This window comes from Triturus cristatus, chromosome 7, assembly GCF_964204655.1.
Source record: "Triturus cristatus chromosome 7, aTriCri1.1, whole genome shotgun sequence".
NCBI classification, from domain to species: domain Eukaryota; kingdom Metazoa; phylum Chordata; class Amphibia; order Caudata; family Salamandridae; genus Triturus; species Triturus cristatus.
The window spans coordinates 977,657,753-977,679,090 of record NC_140590.1 but is presented as its reverse complement, the minus strand read 5'-3'; the positions used below and the strand labels follow the sequence as shown (position 1 = coordinate 977,679,090).

The following is a 21,338-nucleotide window of genomic DNA, read 5'->3' as shown; positions in this document are numbered from 1 at the left end:
CAGATTATATTTGCGCCAAACAATTCTGGCATCTCGAAGACTGTGAACAAAGACTAAAACAAGACATTTGCTGAGGAGTAACAAAGCATTTGGATGTAACCAGTAACAACTGCACGGTACTCTCCACTGATAGGTGGCAACAGAAACAGGAAGCAGGAGGACAGGACAGGCTATAGAGGAAGAGGAGAAAGAAGCAACGTGCAGAGGGACAAAGACTAGTGATGTTCAAGAGAGAACAAGGTGTGGATTAGGAGCTGAAGGACCATTACGAGTGGCAACCAAGTACAGCCGGCACAGGTAAGAGCGAGGGGGGGGGGAGAGGGGGGGAGGGAGTCCACAGACAACAAGATAGGTAAGATGAATTAAAAAATAAATGAAACCACTTACCTTCCGCCAGTGGCGTAACGAAACTTGAGGGGGACCACCTGCACAGTACATGAAGGGTGCCCACTCCAACCACACTCAGGAGCTCTGCTGACAGGGTATTGGGCTGAAGGGGCCCCCTGGAGCTCGGCCCCCCCACCCCCACACCGCGGGGGCTGCGGGGGCCTTTATCACGCCCCTGCTTTGCGCTCGCCGCATCGCCGACTCGGCAATGCGGCGAGAGCAAGGTAAGTGTTTTTTTTATCTAATTCAATTTTACCTATCTTGTTCGTCTGTCAACTTCCCCCTCCAACGCACCCACCCCATCCTCACCGCTCATACCTGTGCCGACCGTGCCTGGTGTCAATCCAACACCTGATTCAACCTCCTATATTGTAAGAGAGCATTACATTTAGCTACACTTTTGGAACGCTGTTTTCGACTTTTAAGGACACACTGACAGGCTAAAATACTGACCTACAGCAGAGTTTGTCCATTTGCCTTTAATTGCTCGTACACAACACCATTGCGTAGCTGGCAAAAGTGAGTCTGCATAGAGCTCCAAGAGGCCAAACAGCCGGGGAATGGGTCACCAAACATATTCTTTGAAACATAACTACACGAGCAGTAAACAACTGGTAAAAAGTCAAAGCCTAAAAGGAGCCTGCTCTTACCTGTGTACTAGCTGCTTGCGACTCACGCAAATGGCGGTCTGGTAGTCATGCGTCACGCACACTTTATGGAGGCTGCATTTTACGTTCAGGCACGGGTCTTTAGATGGATCGAGAGCTGTGTAAGACAAACAAAAACAACAAAGTTAGAACTATACCAAGATCAAGTAAAGTATTTTCGACAGATACAGATGTTTTGAGTTAAATTAAATCTGCCTGTGCTTATCTTGGCGAATCTTCATCAGACACAACCACTATCGCTTCAGGAAAGCAATTGCGTCTGCCTTTGCAGCTGCGCAGATATTTTACATATTCCAGCCCTTAAGATACTGAGCGAGTTTTCCGTGCCTTTCAAAACGTTATAATCCACTTTTATTTTTATGCATGGAGGCGTTTTAGAAGGAATTGCTTTTGGATGATTGCAGTTTAGAGAATGTTGTTGCTTCCAATGACTCACAAAAATATATGCCCTGTGATGACATATGGTGTGCCCCAGAGGAAATATCTTCAACGTGCTAGACTTCAGACCTCGGGCCCGCATTATGAAGATATGTCTGGCTTTTAATGTTCCTATTTCCATAATAGAACTTTTAGCAGATGTGTTAAAAGTATAGTTATAATTTGAACTGTTATTGCTCGTCTATTACACGAGTCATCTAAACTTCTTAAAATGAAAGGCTTCCTATACTGAACTGGTACCAATGTAGAACAGAAAATGAGCGTGAAATACCCTTATTTGGCCTCCCCAAATTAGCCTAGCTACATTTGTACTGCGTCGGAGTACAGAGGTGGCATTCTACGCCAGTCTCTTTCTAATTCCAAGAATGACATAGCATTTGTAAAACACTGTAAAACGATTGGGAAAAAAGTGTGCCCAGTTTTTCCGTCCCTGTGGGGGCCCCATCGTTGGCCCAACAATCTGGGCCCTTTCCCAGATCCAGTCCCCAAGGGCAAGAACCTGGGGTTCCCGCTCGACACTAAGCTGTCAATGAAGCCTCAGGTGATAAAGGTGGCAGCCACAAGCTTTGCCGTTTTGAAATGACTGCGGAAGATCATTGGGTTACTTCCATGTTCAGCCCAACGGACGGTTGTGCAAGCACTTATCAAGTTGAGATTGGACTACGGCAATGCGCTCTATTTGTGGGCGGATAAATCCTTCTTTAGACGGTTGGAGGTGGCCCAAAACTCCGCAGCAAGGATGCTTTATAGGCTTCCAGAGCAGACCTCAGCGGTGGGTCTACTACGGGAGCCGCACTGGCTCCCAATTGAGAAGCAAATTCCGTTTAAAACATTGTGTTATGTGTACAGAGCAAAAGCTGGGGTAGGTCCTTGCTACCTGCAGGATTTTGTTAAATCGTACCATCGGGCCTGGTCTCTGTATTCTAGTAGCCGGTTCCGGTGTGTGGGCCCGACAGTAAAACGAACATGCATGGCAGGGTGTTTCTTTGCTTATCAGGCCCCCAAGCTATTGAACCATCTCCCAGAACAGTTGAGACAATGTTCCTCATTAACAATCTTTCAAAGACAGCTGAGACGTGATATAGCCAATGATGAGATAATGGAAGGGCTCTTTCAGTGAGACAGTGTATGGCAGACCTTATCACAATTCTAGAAAATAACAGTAATCATTTATGGATGCCCATAATTTTTTTCTTATTTTGTTTTAAAGGTCCTTCAGAAAATTCAAAATTTTACCAATTGATTGAAACTAGATTCATCTGGGGATCAATTGTACATGTTAACTTTCCAATTATTAGAACTGCATTTACAGTGGAAGGAAGAAAAACTGAAAATAGCTGAACTCTAAAGATGTAAGCTTTCATACTTTGAACTAGCTAATACCATAGTTACAATGATTGAGTCTAAAGAAGCTACCAATGTACACCATGAATGGCAGTTTATAAATAGCTTTCTACTTATGTAGCACATCTCCAACAGTCTTTTGTGTTATGGGACACGCAGCAAATGAAAGCCTGTAACACTTGGTCCAGGGCAAACACAAGGAGAGGATGGACGGAGCGCTGAAACTTTTCAAACACTCACCCCCAGTCACAGATCTGGGTTGAATCCATCATCATTCTTTAGCTCACTTTGCCACCCGAGTTCAGACACAGCTATATGCATATCAGTCTTGACCCTGTGCCTCATGGGAACAGTCTAGCCTGAACTGCAAAGCCATATCTTCCCTTGACCGGAAACAAGAATCCTGGGACCGGTTTCGGGCTAACAGCCCTTATCAACCAGGCTAGCTTTAATCGAGTGTCAAAGTGAGCAAGGGACCCACGTCTGGGCACACCCTGCCAACTTAGGCTGAACAAAGCAAATACAAGGAGATGATGGAAGAAGTGCGGAAACTTTTCAAACACTCACCCCTAGTCACAGATCTGGGTTGAATCCATCATAATTATTTTGCTCACTTTGCCAACTCAGTTCAGACCCAGCCATATGCAAATCAGTCTTAACCCTGTGCCTCATGGGAACCGTCCAGCCCGAACTGCAAAACCGTGTCTTCCCTGTACCAGAAACAAGCATTCTGGGACCGGTTTCGGGTTAACAGCCATCATCAGCCAGGCTAGCTTGAATCCAGAGGTAAAGTGAGCAAGGGACCCACGTCTGGGCATACCCTGCCAACTTGGGGCAAACAAAGAAAACTGGAATGGCATGGTGAGCAAAAATCCAATGGATTTAGGCCCAGATCTCTGTACTGGGGTGAATGTATGACCTTTTTCTGCATTCTGTACATCAATTGTTCTTTTTGCATTTGTCACCCCAAGTAGGACCGATATGTCCAGAAGCAGGTCCCGTGCTCTCCATGCCACTGGAGTCAAGCTATCCTGGCTGATGAGGGCTGAAAGCACAAAACCGTTCCTAGGATGCTTGGAGGACCTAGCCTGGAAGTTTGGGCTGGACTGTTCCCATTGGGTGCAGGGTCAAGATTGATTTGCATATGTGGAGGAGTGTGGCTCAATGGTTAGAGCGGCAGACCCTGAAGCAGAGTTCTGGCCAGGGACCAGGGTTTGATTCCCGCCTCGGCGGGGGTCGGGCTCAATTTCCTCGGACCTGTCTATTCTCGCCTCGGTGCCTATTCTAATCAAGGGCCCCACGCTGCAACTCTGGGCAATAGCTTGCTTAGCCTCTCACACCGGCCCCAACAGCGCTAAGGATGCCTGGCTTCACCCTGGGGGTGACCAGGAGTGGACACTTCACAGGGAAAGCCAGGAGGGGTTCCACAGCGGTATGAGTATCAGCGCCAGGAAACCGCAAAGGCGACACCGTAAGGTGGCCGTCTGGTGACAGTGCGCTCTATAAGTACCTTGACATTTTACATTTACATTTTGCATATGGCTGGGTCCAAACTGGAATGGCATGAAGACCAAAAAAAGTAATGGATTTTGGCCCAGATCTCTGCACTGGGGTGAATGTATGACATTGTTCTGCATTCTGTCCATCAATTGTTCTTGTTACATTTGGTTCAGGTACACTTGCCTGCTCTGACAGAGGCACAATATTTTTTAATGCACAACAAAACACCTTCTGTCGATCAAGTTATCTGTCAATGCATCTCAAGCAAGTCCTAAACACTCCATGATAGACTTTAGTAAATCTAACCATAGAATTACCCCTAATGTATCTAAACAATTGATGAACCACTGCACGAAACATTTGGCTTATAACTTAGGGCCTGATTTAGATCTTGGCAGACGGGTTACTCCTTCACAATAGTGATGGGTATCCCGTCCACAGAAATATAAATCCCATTATTACCTATTGGATTTATGTTTCGGCATATGAGATATCATCTCTGTTGTGTTGGAGTTCCCATGCGCCAAGATCTAAATCAGGCCCTTAGTCTTTTGACCTTATCTGAGGCCCTTAATAACAGAACCTGAAGTCCAAAGAAATCACAAATTTCAACAGGAGTAATCCAATACCTACAGTTAGCAGATATTTACCACTAATCTAAGATCCAAAGGCCATCCACATCAGTGGTGCTGGAACAATTTTCAGAGCAGGGGGTCAGCCATTAATGTTACATCATTAAACTCATAGGGATTCAGAAAAATTCAAGCATCAAAAAAACAACAGTTGTAGCAAATGAGCCACGCCCATTCAGCAACACAGTGGTAAGGCTGTGGTATATAGCCAGTGCTGCATTTTGGAGCACAATGTCACAAATATATTTCTAAAGCACGGTGTGATATCGCACTGCCATTTACAGACAGCACATTTGACTAAATTTGCAGAGATATACAAGTTTACTGATAAAATTATATAAAGGGCACAAAAGGTAATTTGTGGAAATTGGGTTACAGCAAACACTTGTCATTTGGGCATTAGTAAAGAAAGTATCTTGATTTGATCATATCTTGATCATCTTGTTCCCACCACTATTTAGAATTACAAAAAAGGAGCTTCAACAGGCCTCCGTAATTACTGATATATTATGAACCATCTGTACAGTTCATTTTATAGTTATTTATATTTTGTTGTGTGTTGGAAAGAAATGACATCCTACAGTCTCCTTCCTTTACCACTCCCTGTGCCCCAGCAAGATTGTCACATAGGGCCATATGTATGAAGCCAAACTGCGATCGCGAACGCTGAAATTTGCAATTTAGGCAGTGTGCAATGTAGCAAACAAAAACCCACTCGCAAAATAAGGAATCGCAAAATTAGCGATTCCCTATTTTGCAAATGCACTTAAGGAATCCCAATTTGCGATTCCTTAAATGCAATGTAGGAAGCACCCAAGTTATGTGATTTTGGCTTAATAAATCGCAAATTACCACCAACTTCAGGCTGGTGGTAATTTGCGATTTCTTTGAAAAATGCACTTTTTTGCATTTTTTCAAATTGCCATGTGGCGCACATACATGCCCTTAGGGCATGTATGTGCGCCACTTGTGCACACATGCATATTTCAGGGGGGACACCCTTGCAACCTTGAAATTGCATTCTCAATTTGTGATTCTCTAATTGGGAATCGCAAATTGAGAATGTCTTCCCCTTCATTCCTATGGGCCTTCTAGCTCATAGGAATGAATGGGAAGGTATTCCTTATTTGTGCATCTCAATTTGCGATTCGCAAATAAGGAATATGTAGGATTCACAAAATATTTTGCAAATCCTACATACATTGCATTTTGCGATTCTCTAATTGCGATTCCCTAAAATACGCAATTTGAGATGCGCAAAATGCGTTTTTCATAGATATGGCCCATAGTTCACTTTACTATATCCTCTCAATTTGCAGCCAGATGAAGAAACGTAAACACCAATCACTATTTTAAAAGAATAGGCAAAAATTTGTCAGAAGACTAGTATCACATTTGACCTCTGTCTTTAAATGCACAGTAAATGTGGCAAGATAAACATATTTTAAGTCATATTTATTGCACATTCATCGTCGAACTCCAGCTTTTTTATTTTGGTGTGCTGCAGCACCCCCGCATCCCAACTTCCAGAGTCTACAATGCAAGTACCTTAAATAATGCTTCAATTTTACACCAGCGCTGAAGCGACTTTAGAAGCTACCTTATATACATTATACGTTTGTCCTGCCTGCAGCAGTTGGCACCACATCTCAGAGTTATTGTGGGTTCTTGAAAAACTAGGAGCCATATTTACAATATGGAAGTCAGGATACTCTGTCAAAAATGACCAATATCCCATCTGCCACAATAAGAGTACATAGGCTGCCATTCACTTGAAATATGACGGACCAGACATCCGCCAAACACATGAAGGAGTATCCTATCTGCCAAACTCTAAATGAGGCTGAACGTCCTATGGTTAAAGTCTAGACTGGAGCAACCTGCTAGTTTTACCTGGCCCTTGCTATTTCATGACTGGCATGAAATCAAGTCTGGGCCCTTGTCCAACCCTCTCAGTGACACCTTATGCTTTATAGGTACTTTTTAACTTACACATTTTAAATATTAATTTCTCAGATTCCATTTATACAATTTTGACCATTTTGACATTTTTTTCTCCCTCTTTGTGCCTGTGAACTAACAACCAATTTTCACTACTTAAGCCCTATGAAGCTGTAAAAGAGAGAACTGACAAAGAAGGGAGGAACTGTAGCAAAGGAGAGGCCCTGTACAATGCAGCTTCAGAGGCAGGTTCAACTGGAAGAAGAAGAATCGGCCAACCGCTGATAAACAGCCCTGAGTACGCGAATGAAAGCCGTGCTGGTGACCTATTCTGGGAGTATGTCCTTGTTCTTTACTTCTTCTTCACTAAGCCTGTTTCAGAGTGATGTCAGATCAGCGGACTGAGGCTCAGAGTAAGTATGAGTTACCCAGGATCAAACAGGTTGCGCAGTAGATCCAAGACAATCACATATTGTTTCTTGCTGCTAAGGCTGCACATTTACTACCATATTGCATATTGCGGAATATAAAATAAGACTATACTTCTTCCCTCCCTCAGATAATACCCAGTCCATTTTTGCAGCCACACACCTACTAGCAGCTTTTACACTGAGTCTGAATACTCACAGTCTTGGCCAAAGGGAGCAGAGGAGTACGTTCAAAAAGTGATTGTCCAAGAGCATACAATTTGCCCAAATGGGGGGCAGGGATTAAAAAAGACACATGTCTCCTTGTTCCATGTTTCCAGCTAGTCCAAGACACAACTGGGATGGCAGGGACTCTAGTGGCAAAGCCAGGGGGATGCCCTCCCCATGGAAATGTCACTGTGTTGCAGGCCTTGCCCAGCTTTAGAATATATTGTTTATTTCCAGCATATTTAGGGGAAGGGTTTTTTTGCATATTGAAACTTCCTTTACATGCACCTTCTTAAAAATAGATCTGTAGTAGGGAATTTCAACATATTCAACCACTTGCAATTGGTTGATTCAAGTACCGGTTTGGAAGTGCAGGTAAGTCAGTGAAAGGCATTGCAATAGCTCATAAATACCCACAAATTCATGTCTTTGCTGGTGTTTGCCATATTTGTAATAAGCACCCACCTGACACTTCCCAGAGAAAACCTATTTCCCCTTCTCAGGGTATCAGTCCCAACAGAGGCAAATCCACAAGCTTGGCATAAATGACATATTCACTAGAACAAATCTGCAGACCCTGACATTGTGAATTTGGATTAATCTTTTACACGTAAATCCATAGAATCTCCTCCAAGGTTGCTTTCAAACTGGAAGCAAAAAGATTCTTCATGAATAAGTTCTTACCTTAACAAGAGGAGCGATTGTCAGTGCTAATCGCATCGGACATACTACAATATTGGTTGTCAATCTTGTATTTTGTATTTTACTATTGTAGTTGCTCCCCTTTGTCATTATGTTTCAACGACCAGCCCTTCCTCGCCTACACCAGGTTTATAATTGGTCTTTTATTTGTGCACTCTTTGATTCAATTCCAATGTATATTCCCTTTTTGACTCATGTACTGATCTGTTACCTTCATTTCCCTCAAATTGTAAAGCGCTCTGATATCCTTCGGGATCAAGTTCGCGCTATATAAAACTTTATAAATAAATATATAAAGCAGCAGGTTTTTGCACAAGTAAGTTATGCCTATGAGTGGAAAAGGTGACGGATATCCCATCCACGAAATATAAATTATTAAGTGGGACCCACGGATGCCTGTATGGTCATTTTTGCTGCCAATAGTTAGATTTAGGGAGCCAGTTCATTACGGCCCATTAAAAACAACAGAATTCTTTAGATGTATGTACGTATGTAGTATTCCCATAGTGCGAACGTGGCCAATAGGCAGCAAAGTGCTGTATGTGATTTTTTATTGTTATGAGATTTACCCAAGAACATTACCCACTTATACATTCAAGAAGGACATTTTAGTGGCAGTTCTAATATCCAATACATTTTAAAATGCATTTATATTCAGAAGAAATAGCCACTGATTAGTGAACAATGAAAAAATAGTTCAGCAGTGCCGCTAAATAGGTTCTATAGCCCCTTGGTAACGGAAAGAGGAGGGGGGGGAGGGTCTAAAACTGATTAGGTAACGGTTTATTTAATAAGTACCATTCCAAGTATAGCATCACTAAAGTCTGATACAGTTTATGCATTCTGACCAAAACTATTCCAGGGATCAATTTTCTACAGCTCCCCATGCCTATTAGCACTTTTTACATACTCTTATATACCCGATCATTATTCAGCTGTGAACTATATAAGAAGATTCCCTTCTAGGACCCTGTATTATGTTTAATGGTTTTATTTCACTAACTGAACAGCCAGCCACATATGCTCCCTGGCACATCCCGCATGTCTGGATGATCATGATAATCTATTTCTTGTGAACTAGCAACTGAGCATGCTTCTTACTGATCTGATAGATGTAAAAAGTGTATTGTGAGCTTCAGTGGAGAGTGGCCTGGAATAAGCTTTATTAAAATAAAAATAATGTCAATGTCAGTCAGACATATCTGGCCTTTAGGAACACCCGTCATACCCCAGCACACACTTGGCAGATTGTTTCCAGAGATGAATTTGGCTCTAGCCATGAAGGAATTAAAGCAAGCTCAACACTGGAAGCATGAAATTACAACTCACACACAGTTGGCACGAGACATATTTGGTTTGTATCTCCTGGTCTAACTCGACACAGAAGAAAGGCAAGAAGGTTTTTTGCAATAAACCATCTCCTGCTGTTTGCAACCCATAATTGTTCAACGAACTGAAGACATAGGTAAGCGCCATTTTGTTAGGAACAAAATGATGAGGTTGGAGAGTGTAACAGGTGAAAGAAATATTATTTCTTTTGTTCATAGAAATACAAAGGCCGATTATCACCAATATGGTGCAGAAGTGGTAAACATTCATCAGGAGCCCACATAGGGGTTATAAGGAGGTCACTGAGAGTGAGCTGCAGCCCAATGATATCTTTGTGTGATCTTGGGCTGCAGGTCTTTAATTAGGAGCCAGATTCAGGTATCTTTTCTGATTTCTAGCATGCATGAAATATGCATTCAAGTGGTATACCTTGGGTTAGGCAGGGGGGTTCATTTTTATTTCAGAAACCTTTTTAAGATTGTTTTTCCATAACAACTAGTGCAAACCAGGAGTGGCTCCATCGCTAAGGCGGAGGAGCGCAACCCCACTAGGTGTAAAAAGAAAAGGATAATAACACAATGTAAATAACGTTACGGTATTATCATTTTCTTCTTCTGGAAGGAGCGAGCCAGGTTGTGGCGGGCAGGGCTCACCACAGGGAGAGGGACTGTAGGAGGAGTGGTTTCTGCTCCACCTTAAGTGCGCATGACAGTTTGGCCGGTCATGCACACTTTGCATGTTCTCCACAGGCTGTATTGTACAGACTAGGTGGATAACATGCACAGCCTCCTAGTCCTCGTCTGAGCGCTGAACCATGGTGCTCAGACCAATCACGACGCTGCTGTCATAGTGATAGCAGCGTCATGATTGGCTTATGGGAGCCTGGGTGTTGCCAGGAACCAGACTAGTGAGAACGTAGAAGAGGCTGGTAGAGATGACAAGGTAAGTCGTCTTTTTTTTTCTAAATGCGCCCACCCCATGGAAAGTCTGTAGGATGCCATTTTGTGTAATGAAACAAACATAAATACCTGTAAATTAACTGAATGCATTCAAGGCACTTTTATTGGGGATGCACAAATGATAAATATTAACTGAAACCCAATTTCCACACATTACCATTTATGTTCACTATAGCGTTATCAGTAAAACTGTATGTCTTTGCAAATATAGTAGCCATTTCAATAGAAAATGCACTGTCTGTAAATTAGAGAACTCTGCCACACTATGCTTTGGTTCCATTAAAAAATCGCCTGTCTCATATCCATTAAAGCTAGGTAGGTAGTGAAAGTTTGTCAGTCTAAAAAGTGGGTCTAGACATTTGGGAAGCACTGCTTTAGGTAGTTCTAGTACTAGAGATACACCCTGCTGTGATGAAAGCTCTTGACCAAGCATTGGCCCTTCAACAGGCCGAAACATGTTTGTATCACTGAGGATGAATGGGCCGGTATACCCAATTTTCATCCATCTTCATATAATCATACCCGGGATACCCACTAATAAAGGTCTTTGCTTTAGGTTTACCTCAAGGTATATCTATTTAATAATCTGAATGCCACCATCATCCAGTATGCCTCTTATCAAAAACGACCTCATACTGAGGTAGAGTCTGCACTGATATCTTCTAATCAGGATATGATGAGGTAGAGTATGATGAAAAAAGCCACAAAATTGTCTGGTGAGGCTTCCTCCACCAGCATGTGCTGCATAATGTAGGGTACCAGGTTGTTGTCTGCATATTCCATAACCCTGTGCACTATCGCACTTTTGTGCTTTGTAATAGCGGACATACTGGTAGTCATGTTGACCTGAGAAGTAATGCTGTCTGACATTTTGTTAAATACTAGATATCTTCAAGCCACCTCAGGACATATTGACATAACTGGGACCATCCTGCTGATGTACTTCATGCCTGCTTTCTTCCTGGAGTTCTCTGCACATGCCCCTCCTTTTCGCCTACACATTTTAAACTTGTGTTATTGTCATAAAGACCTGAGGGGTAAGTTCCACCTGAGAAATGAAAATGTGACTACCATCACAAAGGATAAGGCTGATTATTTCAAGATAGCTTGGTTTCAGAGAACATCAGTCCCTTCACTGACACTGTCAGTTCGCAAGCAGTAGACAAACTGTTCAGGCAAGTCAGAGGGCCTCATTAGGAGGTGCATTGTAATTCCAGTTGGGCTGATAATGGCATTTACCAGCCCCATTACACTTATGAGGTCTGTAGGAACACCACTGAACTGTTTACTTTCACTCACTGAAGTTTCTAGTCTAGGGAAAAATTTGAAATTGTGGGGGAATTAGACCCGGAATGACTGATTTTCCCAGTATCTCCCCATTTATCAGAGGATTCTCAGGGTTTAAATCAGAATTCCAATCAATTTCACACCTCAGAGTTAACGGGGACTGGCAGTACTGTTAACTTCAGGGTTATTTAATTAACACTACTGCATCAGGGACACTCTCAACAATACCTTGAAGACTTTGCGATGGAGAACACATGAATGGGGACATCACTTATGTTGTTCTGCAAGTGCTTGCCACGCACTCTATTACAACCACTCAATCCCCCACTAGTGTTTTACTTCTGTACAGACGCTGTGCATGAGGGTACCTTGATTTGCTGCTTCATAACAGAAATTAAGGGGTTAAAGTATGATATAAACTTGTTTTTGCACAACAGGATGCACAATTCTTGTCAAATTGTGGCGTAAAGTAACACAATTGTTCAGCATTCCTCTCTTGCAGAATATCTACTCATTTGATGTTATTGTCAATATTACAATTTTTTCCCTCAAACATGAGGCCCCACCGATACACTGGCAACATAGTTTCTATTTCAATGTCTTTAAAGTAATTTCTAGTGCTCTAGTCTTTGATTCTTGGGCGGGGCCAGTGCAGTGGTATCACTCCACTGCTTTTAAGTAGTGTAACTGAAGGAAAAATAAATGATATTATACATTTATTTTTTCCTTGTTGCTGCAGCTTTGCGGGCAGGGAGAGGCTGCTCTGCTGAGAGAAGGGGAGGGGAGGAGTGATTTGTACTCCCTATAGTGTGCATGAATGTTTGAATGGCCTTCTCAGGCCAGCCAAACATTCATGCACACATTGCATGTTCTTCACCTAGGCTGCATTACACTCCGGGTGGAGAATATGCCCAGGCCCCCAGGCCCCATCTGAACCCTGAACCATGGGGCTCAATGCAGCTTTGTGATTGGCTCAGGGGAGCCTGGGTGCTTCCTGGGTACTCTGTTCCTGTTCCAGAGATGATGATGGAGAGAGCAGCTAGACGTGGCGAGGAGGTACATTTTGTTTTCTTCAGCCCCTCTACAGACCCCCCCCCCCCGACCCCAACCTTCGTCTCCTCCCCCACGATCTGTGCCAGCTGCCACTGGGCTAGGGACCACACTGAACACAGACTGAGCTTTTAGTCCCACACCCCTCACTTTCCAATAGACAATAGATTTCTCAACATCAGTTTTGGATTCATGAAGCGACCCAACTCTGTTGCTAACAAACATAAAAGCAGGTAACATTCGCGGTGGACTCTTGTCTTTTGAAAGTAAATGATAAATGCAAATGATACTGGTCGCTCAATTGTCCTCAACATTGTATGAAAATGAATATTTGATTACCACAATGATTAATACTGTATGATAATGCTATTGCTGGAGCTGTGTGAATCCATAAGTGAATACTTGATAAATCTGCTTCACAGAACGGACAGTGACTAAAGACAGGCCTATCTAGTGTGTATGGAAAGCAAAATCACTTGTAGGTGCGCGTGTGCATTATTTAGGCTGGCATACCACAAAGATGGTGGAATGCGGGCTTTGGAGAAATAAATCGCATTTCTTTTTACCAGCAGGCCAGCACAGTGGACGCGGCCTTGCATAAAGCGGAGCCTGCATCGGCTGTACCTAATCTCCGCCCTCATCCCCATGCTTCATTCTGCTCCGTGCTGCGCATATTTGTATTTCCTTGTGTATTCAGGTGTATTGATGTGTCTTTGTGCAGGGGTGTAACACAGGCCCCCTGCAGCACCCACGGTGCAGGGGGGCCCCGAGCTGCAGGGGCCCCCGAGCTGCAGGGCCCCCCCGAGCTACAGGGGGCCCCCTCAGCACAGTACTTAAGCCTGAGAACTCCGGATTAAATCCGGAGCAGGAACCCCTCTGTGTACCTTGCAGGAAGCCCCCATCAACTTTCGTTACGCCACTGTCTTTTGTGTGCATATGTACCTGTATGTGTCGTGGTCTAATATGTGCTGCCCTTACTATATTCAGGCTTAGATGTTTGCTGTCTATGCTCACATTTGCCTGTAGCGTTGCTTAGAAACCCAAAATATGTGTTGACATGCTTGCCATTAAAATGTTTATGTGTGATATTTTTACCTTCTCCACTTTGGACAAAAGCACTGCAATAATTTCATATAAATTATCAAATAAATAAATATCCAGATATCCCGAGTTCGGTGTACATACCTTAATGGCAATTCTCTTTATTGTGCCCTGCTATTCTTGGGGGCTCTTAATCACTGTGTTTACAAATGCATTTCCTGTCACATTTATCATGCTGGTAATGTGTGTTTTATCTAGTCAAATACAGTTAGAACAAAAGTCTGACAGTGATTTATGGTTGTAGAAAACAAGTGCTTAGCATATGCAGTTGAAAGCTCATTATAAGTCCTTTTATGGCATGGCATGATTTATGATATTTATAGGTTAACACATTTGCTGCTGTAGTTATTAATCTGATTTCTATGAAATGTTGTTTCAGCAAAAAAATGTGGAGGTGCAATCAATTAATTTGATGCCAATGAACAACACCAAACCAACAAACCCCTAGATATTTTCAGAGGGCCTCTTTGAAATTAAGGCATTAAATGTAGGTTATAAAATCTTGTCTAAATATTCATTGCAGATTTTCTGTATTGAAGAGCTTTTGCTTCACTCTTGGGCAGGCCTTGATTATTTGCGATAGCCTAGACTGTTTATTGTTGCATCAGTTTAGCAGATCTTGCTAAGGCAGGCACCAGATTCCATTAAATGATGCCACATCATTTTGGCATGTGTCCACATCCATCTCTTTCATCAGAGCTTCGGTCCTGGTGCATCCAGTGGCAACCATTTTAAAAAGCATCCAACCCTCTGTGAGCGTGTCATTTAGGAGTAGCTCACCTTCCATACAATCCCTTCATTTTAAAGATTCCATGCACTGTCCTGTGGAAGCTATTTTGCGGAAATTCCCATTTTATTCCAATTAAACCTTATCAGAATAGTAAACATCCGGTTTTGTCCAAGTGTACTAAGGAGTCCACACGCTGTCAAAGCTATGCATGTACTGTCTTTTTACACCAACACCCCCACCATTAAAAATACAGCAACTAAAGGAATTTTTTTTTTTTTTTTACTGTGTTGGTGAGTGGAACATATGTTAAACTCTGAGGATCGTGGAAGAAAAATTCAGAGAAGTTGTATCTTTTTAGGTCAAGCCTGCACAGCGCATGCCCTGCTCTGCGAGACATGCTGTATTCAGGTATGGACTTGAAGCTCCATCCGCTCTCCACCCATAATTTTCATTGGCTTGTGTCATTGTCCTTTGCAAATGTTGACTTTTGATTCGTTAATAGGCTTGCTAGTCCCTCCTTAGTACCGCTTTGTCTACATTTGTAACCTCCCATGAGGAATGGCCCTTATTCTTGTGTAGTTACAAGTATGGTTTCTTTACAGTCTGTCAGCACTATTTTCTTCAATGATTTTCTACTACAACTCAAAACAGCCAGCATGCTGTGCTGCTTATCAGGATCCTACAATATTGAAAAAATAGACTTTGGCGAGCATCCACAAAGAAAAGAAAGTCTTGGCTTGTCCAACTCTATTTCTTCAACATAGTAAGCTTTTAGCAAGTAGCGCGCCACAGGCGGCGTTCTGCGCTGCTTACCAAAATCTTACAATATTAAAAAAATAGACTTCGGTGAGCTGTGCATTCTTATCTTCGCTGCGGCTCGCCGAAGTCTACTTTTTCAATATTGTAAGCTTTTAGTAAACAGCGCCACGGGTGGTGTTCTGCGCTTCTTCCCAAAATTTTACAATACTGACAAAATAGACTCCGGGGAGCTGCGACGAAGAAAAGCAATGTGGGGCTTGCCAAAGTCTATTTTTAAAAAATTGTAAGCTATTAGTAAGCAGCGTGCCACAGACAGTGTGCAGCGCTGCTTACCAAAATCTTACAATATTTAAAAAAATAGACTTCTTTGAGCCGCGCCTTTCTTTTAATCAGCAGGGTTCACTGCAGCTGACTTCTCCTCCTCCCCATTCACTCCCTCTCTTCCGCTGCAACAGGAAGCAATGCAATAGGTCTCGCATTTGTTTAACCTATTGGCATTATAAATGACAATGCTTTTTATTTATCTGTTTTAAAAATAAACACATAAAAAAATGCATTGTCATTTACAACGCCAATACCTTAAACTCTCGCAAATTCGAGACCTAGTTAGAGTACATGCACATGCCTTCAGTCCCTGTCTGAGCTATGAACCAGGCAGCTCAGACCAATCACCATGCTGCTGTCATGATTGACTAAGGGAGTCTAGGAGCCTGTGTGCTTCCAGGAGTCGAAGAAGACACAGGAGAGGCGGCAGTCGTACAGAGTTCATCCCACCTCCTCTCTCCCCTCTGCCCAGCCATCCCTGTTTCGTGGCAGCCACCACTGGAAAATACAAAAGGAAGCAAAGTGATTCAAGCTTATGAGACTAAAGCCCTTCCCATTTTCATTGTATAGAGGGTTAAAGCCTAGATAGACATCCACTGACTTACGTCCAGGTAGCCTAATGGACTTGGTTAGAGTTTGGTAGTAACTGAAAGTACTCTATTTTCTGGAAGACATGCTAAACAAAGAGGAAAATCCCCAGGGATAGTACATCTGAGACTACTGAGTTAGTGGGTTATTCATTGAGGATTTTCAACTACTATTAAACACTAAATCAGGCCTAAGAGCCTGATTTAGAGGTTGGAGGGCAGGTGTAGGTCCATCAGAGCGACAGAGTAAATCACTCAGCGGTTCCTTCCAAACAGGAAGGCCATCCGCCAAACAATTACATAGCTTCACTTTTTTCCAAAAACAAGCAAACACAGGGGCTTTGTTTTAGAAAAAAATGTAAAACTAATTGTCATTTCTTGTAATGAAAGAATGCTGAAACTCTTTTGGTTCCCACTGTATATCAAAGGTCTGTGATGTAAGCATTCGAGGGATGAGTTGAAGGCAACATTAGAATGTTGAGTTCTGACTTACACGCATCGGAATAAAGATGTGTAAAATTATTCTCTCTCTGTGGCGCATTTACTGGCAATTGCTTAGGCTGCCAGGATGCTACACAAATGAACCCCAACACCATGGAAATGTTTTTATGGTATGGTATTTTGTCTTCCTGCAAACATGGTATCCCCAATATTGGTATAGCTCATCACAAAATGGGGGCCTTCTGGGCTGGCATGCGGCCTCTTACAAAAATGGCAGTTCCTGTGTTGATGTGAGGCCATTAAGAAAATGTTAGACTTGTTGAGGATGTGGCCTCCATGATATGGGAGCCTCTTTTGTGGATGCTACTGCATATAAAATAGTGATTTATTTGTTTTGTTAGGTGACTTGGAAAATATTGTCCTGAAGCATAACCTTAGTTAGATCACAGCATTGCATAATTCTGTAAAGTTTCACCTAGTGGTTGACTTCCATGTCCAGTTTAGCTCAGCACAACAGAGCTGCATCAAAGAGAAGAGTAAATCAGTACTTCTTAATAGAGGCTCTGGGGTAGGGTACTTCCTGTGCACCTTGGAGGGAACCACTTGAACTGTTCATTCTTGGAACAAGAGAACCCTGTGGACTCTAGTCTTAACCCATGTGGTATAATGTTTCAAGGCTTCCTCTAAGCTATAGAAGAGGGTCCCGCTATGGTCCATTTTAGCAACAAAACAATTGATGGACAGAATGCAGATCAATGATGATATTTTAGCACCTTCATTATTTATGGCATTTAATTCTTAATGAATAAGTGCCAGTTTTAGGACATTTGCTGCATGGGGCAAGTGAGCATTTAGCCAATTATCACCCATGAAGATCTATATTGCCTGTGGGGGCATGTAGCACCCTATGCACCATTTACTCTCGCCTTACTCTAGGACTAGCCCAGAAAAACAATCCATAACCTTGAATCACATCACAGTAAATAGGTTAATCAATGTAACCCAATCCTTATATGCGGATTTTGAGATGCAAACCCTTAAACAATCATAGTTCTTGCTCAGTGCTCCAGAATGGTATATTTCAGATACATTCTTAATAAATATTCAGTATAACATTCACTTAGATAATGTCTTCAGAGCAAAAGTTACACTTTAGAGATCATTCAGATTTCTTTCTACAGATGTATAAATACTGCTGTACATACAGAGTGAAGATGAATTTTCCCAAAACGTTCTGCAGTAGAAAGAGTTTACAGAGACCTGCTAAAGAGCTTGCCAATTATCACCAATTTGCTTTAGGTCAATCATAGTACATATCCTTAATGTCATCCTTTGTATGCATCATTGTCACTGCACATCTTCATAAATGCACAACAGTTTATTGCTCTTAATCTCCATTCACAAAGCATTCATCTGTTCCACAGCATTAGTACAACAGTAGGCTCATATCACATCTGCTCATCATATGTTGAAATGACTATACATTCTAACACCAAGCAAATATTTTACATTTAGAGGCAAACTGAATGCAGCCATTTCATAAGGAATTACACCATTGCATCACTTCTGCTTAGTTTTCTAATTTTACAAAATATTTTTGGTTGATTTTTGATTTTGTTTACTTGTATACCTACTTGTATACCTACAGTTTGTTTTTAATATGTTAAAAAATAAATAAATAATAAGTGTGGTTCTTGATACTGGTAAGCTTCTGCATGAAAAAACTTTATTTTCATGTAATATTTTTGTTTTAGTGCTTAACAAATGTTTCATAAGCACTGATTTTGTCATTCATAAATTGCATAACAGCATAACTATGACCCCTGAATAGACTTTTGGGAAGGATTCACAACCTATAAATCGGGTGACCAATCAGGTAACTTTTGCGATTTAACTTTTTCAATGTTTCCATACATTTATATATGACTCAAAAAGTTGCCTTCAAATGAACATTTTTACAAAACTATTTCAGTGATGATTATTTTTTTAAAAACGCTTTTTGCAAGATAATTATATCCTTTGGACTGAAGGTGTTGTCTTACGCTGACGACACACATATAATGTTGTCCATTACCCACAGTATTAGAGAATCCGCCGCAAATTTTAAAAACTGTATTCAGGCAGTTTCCTCCTGTATGGTTGAAAACTATCTTAAATTCAATGGGGACAAAACCAAGGTATTGATCTTTCGTAACCAACATGACATCTGGTCCAATGACTGGTGGCCTGACACGCTTGGCAGCTGTCCCTGGCCGGTATCCTGTGGGAAAAATCTAGGGGTTATAGTAGACAATTCTCTCTCTCTGAGTATGCAGATTAGCAGAACAGGGTCCACCTGTTTTGGGATAATAAGGATCCTTAGAAAAAGTTCCCAGTTCCTTTCGTTTGCATCATGAAAACAGGCAGTTGTTGCCTTAGTAATGTCCAGTCTCGACTATTGTAATGCCCTCTTTTTGGGCATTAACAAAGGCCTGGCGTGACGTCTGCAGCTGGTGCAGAATGCTGCAGCCAGGCTGGTGATGGATCTCCCGAAATACCACACAGTTTCGGCTTCCCTCATCACGCTGCACTGACTTCCTCTGGACAGAAGGATTCTCTTTAAGACCCTATGCCTGACCCATAATGCCAATTATGGCCTAGGCCCTGAGGCCATTAAAGCACTATTCCAGCGCTATTTTCCTACTAGGCAGCTTAGGTCGGCAAGCAAGAATTTGCTAATACTTTCGAGGTTTTAAGAAGGTTAGATGGGGAGACAGGGCTTTTTCCTCTGCCACTGCTAGGCTGTGGAACTCCCTTCCTGATGATCTCTCTGGACTGGTGTCAAACTCTCTCTTCCGCAAGGCCTTAAAGATCTCAGTTTAGGCATATTATTTTATTTCTGTATAACAGTTCCTCTGCAGCGCCTTGACGCCCTTGGGCAAAGTTAGCACTTTACAAATCCAATATTCATTCATTCAATCATTTATCGTTATGGGCATTTGCTTACATACCCCCCCCCCCAAAGAAAAATTACTTAATTTCTTCATTTCTTTAGTGACTTTGCAATTGCCCCCAGGTCCCTCCAGTCCTAGTCCCATTCATTAAATATGGAGATAACCATCACCCTGACAGAGACAGAAAAAGGAGCAGAGGAATTCTGGGTCCCTACCCCACCTGGGAGTACTTAACCGGTACCTACCCAGGATTCCTCCTGGTCTTATTTCTGTCGACAGAATGGGGCGAGTGTGCTGGGTGCTGCTCCTACTGCGGTCTTCTGCAGGATTCCATTGGGCTGCTGGGCTGTCCTCGACGGGCTGCATGGTGCCTCCCATCCTGCTGGGCTTGCCGAGAGACACGGATGTTGCCAGCCGGTCCTTTGCAGCTGGTACACCGGCCCTTCCGATCGGTTCCGGGTTACAGGGCGTGTCTTCTTGGTGCCTGGGCCGGGTGGAAGACACGCTGTAGAGGCTGGATGGGGGTCGGGGCTGAGCTCTTGATGCCCCTAGAGTGCCTGGCGGCCGGTGTGGTGGATTGCCTGTTGCCTTAATACTGGGGTTGTGCAGCGTGCCTGGGCTGGCTGGTGGGGGTAGATGGTGTGGTGAGGAGTCTGCGTGCCCGGGAACTGAGTACCATGTAACAGTTTTTCTTAAGATTGTCCTTTCGACGAAATTGCCTCAGCTATTCGCTCGATTTCATCTGGCAAGGCCATGGGCCCCAATGGCATTCCCATTGAGCTATATAAGCTACGCCCGGATGTGCTGGCGCCCCACCTGCGTGCGATGTTCCTCGCGGCTCACTCGCAGGGCTCCCTCCCGCCGGACCAGCGTTTGGCTACAATTGTGGTGATCCATAAGGAGGGAAAGCCCCGTGAACGGGTCACATCCTATCGGCCGATTTCGCTTTTGAACGCGGAGCCCAAAATCCTCGCCAAGGTGTTGGCTAACCGGTTGGTTGGCGTGGTGGGCGATTTGGTCCACCAAGACCAATCGGGCTTTATCCCGCACCGCAACACGGCGCTTAATCTACGGCGCTTGCACGGCGTGCTTGCGCGTGTTCCATTTGTGCGGGAGCCAGCCATCTTGGCGTCCTTGGACGCCACCATGGCGTTTGATACGCTCGAATGGCCATATCTCTGGGCGATGCTCGCGAAGTTTGGGTTCGGCCCGGGTTTCATCAGCTGGGTCAAATTACTATATTCGGGCCCAATGGCGCAGGTGGTGGTGAACGGGCGTGTGTCGACCCCGTTCGCGCTGGGACGGGGCACGCGACAGGGTTGTCCCCTGTCGCCTCTTCTGTTTGCCCTGGCCCTGGAGCCCCTGGCGGAGTGGCTGCGGTGGCACCCTTCCATCCGGGGTCTCCGCTGGACCCCCGAGCACGAGGACCGTGTGTCCCTCTACGCGGACGATATCCTTTTGTATCTCGCCTCCCCGCGCAAGTCCCTGATCGTCCTAGTTGATGTGCTGCGCTCCTTCGGTCGCAACTCAGGCCTAGTCATTAACTGGGCGAAATCCTGTGTCTACGTACTCTCCGGGGAGGCTCCGGTCC

General features: G+C 43.4%; 1 protein-coding gene across 1 annotated transcript in view; it reads right to left on the bottom strand.

The window, feature by feature from the left end:
* Positions 1-21,338, bottom strand: part of SPOCK1 (SPARC (osteonectin), cwcv and kazal like domains proteoglycan 1) — a 1,975,354-nt gene that overhangs the window by 899,030 nt on the left and 1,054,986 nt on the right. The window contains exon 4 of the mRNA XM_085618015.1: positions 1,038-1,152. Within this exon, the coding sequence (XP_085474141.1) occupies positions 1,038-1,152 (115 nt within the window). The remainder of the gene's footprint in view (positions 1-1,037; positions 1,153-21,338) is intronic.